General features: G+C 33.9%; 3 protein-coding genes across 3 annotated transcripts in view; 2 read left to right on the top strand and 1 right to left on the bottom strand.

Moving 5' to 3' along the window:
* LOC146528512 (syntaxin-1A-like) overlaps positions 1–8,709 on the top strand; it is a 126,334-nt gene that overhangs the window by 23,145 nt on the left and 94,480 nt on the right. The window lies entirely within an intron of this gene.
* Positions 3,556–8,709, top strand: part of LOC146528515 (protein Skeletor, isoforms D/E-like) — a 69,700-nt gene continuing 64,546 nt past the window's right edge. The window contains exon 1 of the mRNA XM_085203142.1: positions 3,556–3,698. Coding sequence (XP_085059268.1) covers positions 3,662–3,698 — 37 coding nt within the window. The 5' untranslated portion in view covers positions 3,556–3,661. The remainder of the gene's footprint in view (positions 3,699–8,709) is intronic.
* On the bottom strand, positions 5,856–6,990 carry LOC146528516 (uncharacterized). Its single transcript, XM_085203571.1, has 2 exons — positions 6,725–6,990; positions 5,856–6,321 (listed from the first exon to the last, which is right to left on the bottom strand). The coding sequence occupies exon 2, from the start codon at positions 6,309–6,311 to the stop codon at positions 5,967–5,969; it is 345 nt and encodes a 114-aa protein (XP_085059697.1). The 5' UTR covers positions 6,312–6,321; positions 6,725–6,990; the 3' UTR covers positions 5,856–5,966.

The raw sequence follows: 8,709 nt of genomic DNA, 5'->3' as shown, positions 1-8,709 counted from the left end.
TTAATCATCTCTTGATTGATTTTTTTATTTATCGATGGGATATGATTTCAGTATTCGGTGTGTTTCTAGTATTTCTATATCAATCTACAATATAACAATCAAACTCTTAAACGATGATCTCACTGGCCGCTGCGCTCCGGGAGCACCGTTGGGCACTTCCCAGACGTCCCAAAGGAGGCTTCCTCAAGTTAACCAGAGAAATCTGCAACTGGACAGTTAATTGATTGTGACGTGAGTTTATATGAATTGTTTTCTCCAGGGGCTTTAAGCGAAATCCTGCTTCGGACAACTTTCAAATTTATTAAAAAGTATACATCCGGTACTCTCGCTAATATGATATTGACAGCGTGTAGATAATAGTTTTTACTTCTGTTCGTATGTACATATGTCATTGTCAGGCTGTAGTTTGTAAGGATCAGGAAAAAGAGAATTTTGTAAATCATTTTAGCTTTTTTATAAGTATCTTTTGTAAGATTTTAGTTTTTTATTTTCCTCAAAGAGCACGTGTACGCTGTTTAGAATACTAGAGTGGTAACAAAGAAGTCACAGTCTTGTTGCCACTTTCACTGTCCGGCAATGGCGGCTATTGGCATTTACCGTCCTATTGCCCTGATAATGTTCCGCTTTTTCTTATTGATACACAATTAAGTACAATTCATTTCTCAATATTTTTTGTCTGAAATTTAAGTAAAGCTAAAAAAGAACTATATTAACAATATAGGCATAATGTTACTTTTTTTTTTTTCAATCTTACAAAGTTTGATGTTAAATTAACAGGTAGGCCTAGCCTAGATATAAAGGCCGTCGGGGCGCAGTGGCACGGCGTCTGACTATAAACGCAACGGTTGTAGATTCAATTCCTTCTCTTAAGATGAATTATTTTCGTTCCCTGGTAACAAGAAAACGCGGCGTTGAGTTCCATGACTCACCACGTGATTACTGGAAAATTGAGAAAATTGGATAATTTAATGAGCGGTGAGTGAATAATATCCAGCCATGGAACTTAAAAATTCTATGTAGAACTTATATAAAAATAAATTAAAAAGAATCCACAGTAAATAAAACAACTGTTTCACCGTCCACGCGAGTGCGAACAACGTTGCTTGGTCAGTTGTGACATGTCTATTACTGTATGAACTGAACTTTACCATTGCTCTACTACGCGGTTACATGCGATGACCTCTCTTTGTTAACCTTTTGAAAATTTTCAGTTTGAATCTTTCTTATCACAGCTTTGTATTGAAACTTTTTTTTGGTCACAATTGTTGATTGTTAAAATCAATTTATTGTCGAAATTCAAATACATTTGTGTGTTTATATTAATTCAATTTCTCTTTGTCAATTGTTTATGCAAGAAAAATAAGGGGGTGTGCCTACGCTATTCCTACGCCCATCATTTTAAAATATCACAGTTATAAGTAAAAGTTTGGTCATAATGGTCATAAGAAGAAATAGGCAGAATTCTTCTTGATTCTTGCGGTTCGGTTCTTAAAAATAATAGTAGGTAAAAAAAGCTACACAAATTTATTTAATTTCAATTTTCGTATATCGGTGGACGGATATACCTCCACCTGTAGTGGCCGGACTTTTTGTGTATGAAAATCAAAATAAAAGCAGTTCGCAGTTTAGTATATCGACGTTGGCTTCAACATCATCGCTAATTTCACACAAACTTCCTCGTGAGCAAAACAAACCGAGTATCTAGGTACACTGTGCAAGCAGGCGCTCTACACCAGGCAGGCAGGCAGGTACTGGGTACTATGAGTATTACAAACGTTACAAATATTGCATAGCAATAATTATGATGATTATTCCATCTGCTTGTGAAGCCAATTCCATCGTGTGTGGAAATTTGCAATTTTAAATACATTTACTGTTCGCAGCGACCTCACCTGTTGAGAAACCTGCGTTCGGATAATAAACGCGATCCAATCTTAATATTAAAGTTGCTTGCTGTTTGCTGCGTATACAAATAAACCTACCTAACTTAAAAAATCGGTTAAGTGCGAGTCGGAGCCTACCGTAATTTAAGTAAAAGTTGATAAACTTAAGTTTGCGAGCATATGCATTCATTTTGTACGAAATTAACTACAAATATATGTTTATAATGATTTTTTGCTTGTGAAATACCTATAAATTTTCAATTTTCAGATTTATTCCTTCATTTGTTTTGTAAATTCTCACTTCTTGCGAAATTTCATAAATGTAGGTCCACGAGAACACTACCCTACCCTATAGGTTTTGACTACGTGGAGAATTTCGTATAAAATGCAGCAATATCGATGCATAAATTCTCTTATCTTTCGAATACGGACAACAGCGTTATCATATGAGGGTTTCGTTTTCACCTTTTAAGATACGGAACCCTAAAAATGAAATCAAAAGAACTGCGCGTATGTTGTATATAAAATCTTATTGAAAGCAATGTACGAAATGTTTTTAATCTTTAAAATCAAATATGGTACATAATAAAATAAGATTCATTCAAATCCATCCAATAGTTCCATCCAATAACAAATTATTTTTTAATTTTCAGTTAGAGATTATATTTTTGTACAAACTTAATAAAAAACAATTTTTTTAATAAGACACAATTTAAATAAATAAAGATGATATAGAATCTCAGCTACCGCAAACTGTTTCTATTATTTTGATATATTTGGTTATATATTTGACTACCAGTAAGTAATTTTATGAAAGTTTCGTGCAACGGCGCCTTAATTTCCGGTAGACGTAAATATTTTGTTGGCCAGGGGCTCCCAAAGTCGGTCGCATCCTCCGAGAGCACGGGAATGAAGTAACCACTCGTTTAAGAAGAATTTGATGATGTTAGTATCATACAATTAAGAATTTAGTTATAGACCTTCGTGGCACAGGGGCACAAGTGTGTGAGTGTAACGTGACGGTTGTGGGTTCGATCCCCACTCGGCATAATGAATTATTACCTATTTATTCATATTTTCATTTCTTCTCTCTTTCTTCCCTTTTGCCTTGCAAAAGGGCGGCGTTGAGTTTCGCCACTCGACACGCAATGCCTCGAAAAATTCGGCGGAAAGTGAGGAACGGAGTGGCGTAACACTAGGTTCCCTCTGCCTACCCTGTTTCACGCGGGATAAAGCGTGAAGCTGATTTATTTATTAAGTATTTCAGAAAAGTATTAACATTTATTGTTTTACAAATAGACTGTCTTAATGTTTTTATAATTAATTAATTATGCACTGATTCGTGAAATTTGATAAAAAATGTAAATCATTCTTCTAGTATTCGTTTTTTAATGTTATACGAAATAGGCCTTGTGAAAGCTTCGATCATTTATATGTATATGTTCTAAAATTTAAAATCCTCATGTAATAATAATAATTAGGCATAATCGTAAATATTTAATTATCATATTAATGTCCACACCATGGTGAAACAATTGTGAACTTTTAGACTGTACGATAGATACGGTTAAAATTTATTATTCAAATATTTTCATTTTTTTAGTCTGTTAGTAGCTGTAGCTTGTGGCTTGCAACCCATGGCCCGTAGATCGTGGACCGTAGTACGGTCTGTGGTAGATTGGCAGTTGGCAGTCAGTCTCTCGCGTCGCGCCTGCGCCTGCGCACGTGTCCGCCGCGCTGTTATATTGTAACAAATAGTGATTGAGATATTTGTCGGGATGCGTGTGGCGGCGGTCGCGCTGCTGTTTATCATAGGTGAGCTAAGACACTAAATTATATTATATGTTAAAATATTTTGTAATAAATATTTTATTATTATTAAATATAACGGGAAATATAAATTAATATTTATATGTTTATATAGAAATATTTTTAAAAATCTAAATACTTTTTATGAATCCTACCGTCGACTTTCCTATTGCATTATTTTTAGTTAAATAAACGGTTTTTAATTTTTATACAAATCCAAAATTAACACAATTTTTTTTCAGTAAAAATTCTCATTAGTTTATACAAACTAAGAATCTACTATCTTCTATGAATGTATTAAAATTACTTCAAGGAATAATATTACAGAATATTTTCGTATAAACATTATTCGTACTTTTTATTTCAAAGACAAACTGAATTTGTAAAGTAAATAAACATATTATGTAGAGATCTTGCTTGTTTATGTGAAGCTTGCTCAAAAACATTAGTTGTTTAAATTTATTATTTATAGTGCTTATACAACATTTTTCATGCTTTTAGCAAGGAAAAACGTTTAAATAAGTTTTAAAATATATGCTATATATTTTGTGTTTATATTAGATTCCTTAATTATAACTACTATAAATTAGAACTAAATAAAAATATACTAAACTCTAAAATTAATTCTTGAGGTCAGTCGTGGCGCAGGGGCACAAAGTGTGACCGTAAGCGCGGCGTTGAGTGCCGCCACTCAACACGCAATGCCTCCAGAATTCGGCGGAAAGTGGCCAACGGAGTGTCTTAACACTATATTCCCCTGCCTACCTTACTGTGTGAGGGATGCAGCGTGAAGCTAATTTATTTTGATTTCTTTTTTAAATCTTAAATTGTTTCATATTTACTGATATCATATTATTATGTTTATGCATTCTTCACTGTGGATGATGCGTAAAAAAAGGAATTATTTTAAAAAAACTATATTGATATTTAAGTAAAATTTTAGAAAAACCGCTTAATAAACAGACGTATGTCGACTAGAAGTCAGTAGAATCAATTAAGCTGTACACCGCTTGCAATTTGTTTTGAGGTTGAAAGCCACCACGCGAGCTGGACTCACGGCTCACGGCAGCTCACGTATGCGATAACATACATTAAACTAGATTTATTTAATTGGCAATTCTTGTTGTCGTGACCTGGCACAAGAGTGAGACTGTAAACGTGATGTTTTGGATTCGATTCCCATTCGGGGATGTGAAATATTTAAAGCGTTCATTTTCTCGCGCAAAACACGACGTTAAGGTTCGTCACTCAACACGCAATTTTTCAGAATGCGGCATAAAGGGGAGATGGAAGTCTCAATGAGAATGAATTGTTTTAACACTGGGTTTCCAAGTTCTCTCTGCCTATCCTGCTATTTGCGGACGTAAAGCCATAAAAAATGCTAGTGTAGCCTCAAAATATTTATTCGTAAAAAAATAAAATTACTGGGCAAATATACATATACCGCCATAGATCGGGAAACATAATATTAGGCAGGTAATTAATTAAATTTTGGCGCAAAGTAGAGTGCCTTGACAATAAACTCTCTCTCTGCATACTCTGCGGCAATATAAAGAGTGAAATTGGTAAAAAAAAACAATATCTGTGTGAAACAGACAATGTTAATGATACACAGTCAGCTAAAAAAGTGGGAATATAAAATATAACAGCAAGGGTCTCTGAAAATATGTTACGGCAGCGTCCGACACGCGTGCGCCTCAGATTACAGTATTTGTATGCAAACTCGTCGTAGATTTAAATGTAGTCGCCGACCGTCGTCCACCGCTTGACCAACACAAAAAAAAGAGGTACTTTCGTCAGCTAGTTAACCCTTAATCAAACAAACTTTATTTTTCGAGTAATTTGAAATCTGGTCACGGCTTTTAGGTAAGTGGGTGCCGTAGATTTCGAAAAACAACTCCTTTTTTTTATAAAAAGGGAGGAAATGGGGGTTTTGCAGTGGGAAATTATTTCCCAGTATCCGGTATTTCAAAGCAAAATATAATTAAGTGGGAAATTATTTCCCATTATCCGGAATAGCTCTCAACTTTTGATATATTTTTACTACAAGTTCTATACATGTAAGTTGCTCCTACTTTACTTGTTTCTTTTTTGTCTTATATAATAAAATTGAAAAAAATACTGTTATATGAGTGAATAAAGTTATAAAATGAAACAACAACGTTAGGAATGATATATAGTTTTAATATAAACTGAAACTTAATTACTAAGAAAAATAATATTATTGAGGTGGAACAGTGTGAAAGGTTTTGAAGCAATTTTTAGCACACAAAGCTACTCCACAGGCGGAACACAGTCTGTTGTTGGTGAGTTTGTGATATGAGATGTTTCTCCTAAGGCTGTCAGTAAGGCATCCGTTGAAATCTGTTGGGCTTGTATAGTAGGCGTTTCTTGTTTATCTTCATTCGATTCGAACCCGAAGATATATTCAAGACGTTGTTCAATTAGGTTATCGTCAAGCTGATTGAGGTAAGTATCGGATGGAGAATGAATGCTATTGACATAGCATGAGTCATCTTCAGAATCTGAGGCTGATAAATCAGACAAGTTGTCTAAATTTTGCACCACCTCCTCCAATTTTTTCTTTGGTAGAACTTTTTGTAACTTTTTAGCGTCCATATTTAAATAGCTAAAACAAATAAAAGGAAGTCTAAACTAACTTGGTAGTCTGAGCAGTACAAATAGTTCTAAAATATAATAGTTATAAAAATCAAGTGAGAAATCACACAAACGCAGTCATAACTCTCGAGAAAGCTCCATATATGAGTTACTCGCTGACAATTTTGTGTAAGTTAGATAAAATTATAAGTAACTATACCTGTTTAGGTACTTATATAGTGCAACAGACAAATTATTTATTGTATATATAGAAATTGGTATTTTTCAAATGCAGGAACAAACAATGGGAAATAATTTCCCACATAATTAAACCTAAGAAAATACAACAAATATCAATGCTGCGAGCCCAAAAACCGTAAGAAACATTCAGAAAACAAGTCTAGTTTACAATATTATTGTGTTTATGCACTTACCAGATTTTTTTCTTCAAAAACTTTTAAATCTTCCGTTTGAACCGGTTTTTTTCACAAAATATTTCAAACTGTGTTTTTGACATTGATATACAATGACAGTTCGCGCCTTAAGACAAAATGTTGCAAATAAATAAAATTAAAAAATTCTGTACGATTATTTTTCCCTAAGGTTGGTACTGATTAGAGTTGCCAAAAACGAAATAAAACAAAAAAATTACAGTAGTGGCATGTGGGAAATAATTTCCCAATATTTGATTAAGGGTTAAGAAATACAGAAATCATTTTTGAGTCTCTATTCCTATTATAAAAAGCAGCAGAGAAATAAATATGAGCTCATTGCTAAACGTATAATAGAGGTCTAAACTTTAATTTCATTTTTAATTAATACTTTTAAAATATTTTATATTTTATTTATTTTTATTTTGACTGAAACGTAAAATTCAGATTTTGACATACGTAATTAAGTCATTGACAATCTTTTCCTCTGTTTCTATTTCTATATCTATATCTTTCTATACTTCTGTTTCTATACTTTTCTTACATGAATAAATTTCTGTCCGTGAAACCTTCCACACACATTGTAGAGGGTAGAAAGTAACAAGAAAAACACAGATTGAGACTCCAGTATCATTTTCTCATAGAAATCATTGCAAATAACATTTACATGATTCATTCCATAGTATATATATTAGATAGCTGTCTAGATATTTTAGACTTTACAATATAAAGTGAAGTTTCTAAAGAAGATGAGGAACGCAAAGCGAAGTAGAAACTTTAGGGCGTAGGCTATCGACAGGTGTGACCTCTAACCAATGGGAGAAAACTCGTAATTACAGGCACAGGAAAACTAGTCTTATGACACTTACTAGGTTTCTCACTTTCCGCCAAATTTTCGAGGCACTGCGCGTTGAGTGGCGGAACTTAACGCTTTTACCTTGGTACCAAAGGCAAAGAAATGAAAATATTAATAAATAATAGTTTATTCCTTCGAGCCGGTATCGAACTCACAACCGTCGCGTTGTGCCCCTGCGCTACGATGGCCTTATAATAATGCTAATTTAAAAAACTCATGTGCAAAACAGCATTAGGAAAGTGAGATATCGTAAGACTTTTAAATGTCATTGTCGTATACATGCATTTTATTTAGCATTGACGCTAATAGATAAATATGTGGCCCACTCTATGAATAGAGACAGCTCTATCTATATAACATACTATCTCCACTACAATGGTTTAAAGAAGACTCTGGGTTCGAATCTCTTTCGAGGAAAGTGGGACATTCAATATCTTCAGAATTCAGCGGAAAAGAGAAAGAGAAGTGTCTTAATGGGAACTTAGTGTCTTAAGTGAATGTAAAAAAAAAAATAAAATAAAATTCAAAGATATTTAGAGTTGTTTATACAAAATAACATATTGTATAGTGTAGTAAATAGACTGCAGAGCTGACCGCGGTGACTTTTAATTGCGTGGCGAAGTTGACTCGTTCTCATGATCGAAGTTTCAAAGCGCGCTCGCCCTCGTGTACAGTGTTGGCTAAATTTAATAGATTTATAATGTGGATCTTTAGAATATGTACCAAAGTACAGCTAGTCATTTATAGTGATAATTATGGATTCAAATGCTAAGGGAAATTATTAAATTGTGACATTATTATATTTAAGCCGTCGTCGTAGCGCGTGGGGGTTCGACTCAAACTCGGGGAATAAATTATTTTCTCGCTTCGGTAACAAGGCGCGGTGAATTCCGTCCTTTAACACTGAACTGAACACATTTTCGAAAATGCGCGAGACGTGGCGAACGGAGTATTTTAACACTAGATTCCCTCTGCCTAGTCTGCTATATGCAGGATACAGCATGGAGCTAAAGAAGCTATTGCATTTCGACAGTCCGATTATATCGTGGCTGTGGGTTTACAATTCAATGTTTTCTATAGAAATAGAAATGTTATATTTTCCATAGTAATATTTTATATCTAATTTCCTTTC

The sequence above is a fragment of the Heliconius melpomene genome, chromosome 19 (genome assembly GCF_056956725.1).
Source record: "Heliconius melpomene rosina isolate 202511_hmr_F chromosome 19, ASM5695672v1, whole genome shotgun sequence".
Classification (NCBI taxonomy): domain Eukaryota; kingdom Metazoa; phylum Arthropoda; class Insecta; order Lepidoptera; family Nymphalidae; genus Heliconius; species Heliconius melpomene.
Note: the sequence above shows the minus strand (reverse complement) of the source record. Positions and strands in the feature narration are given on the sequence as shown.

Coding starts and splice junctions, on each gene's coding strand:
- LOC146528516 (XM_085203571.1), bottom strand. CDS start 6,311: ATGGACGCTAAAAAGTTACAAAAAGTTCTACCAAAGAAAAAATTGGAG.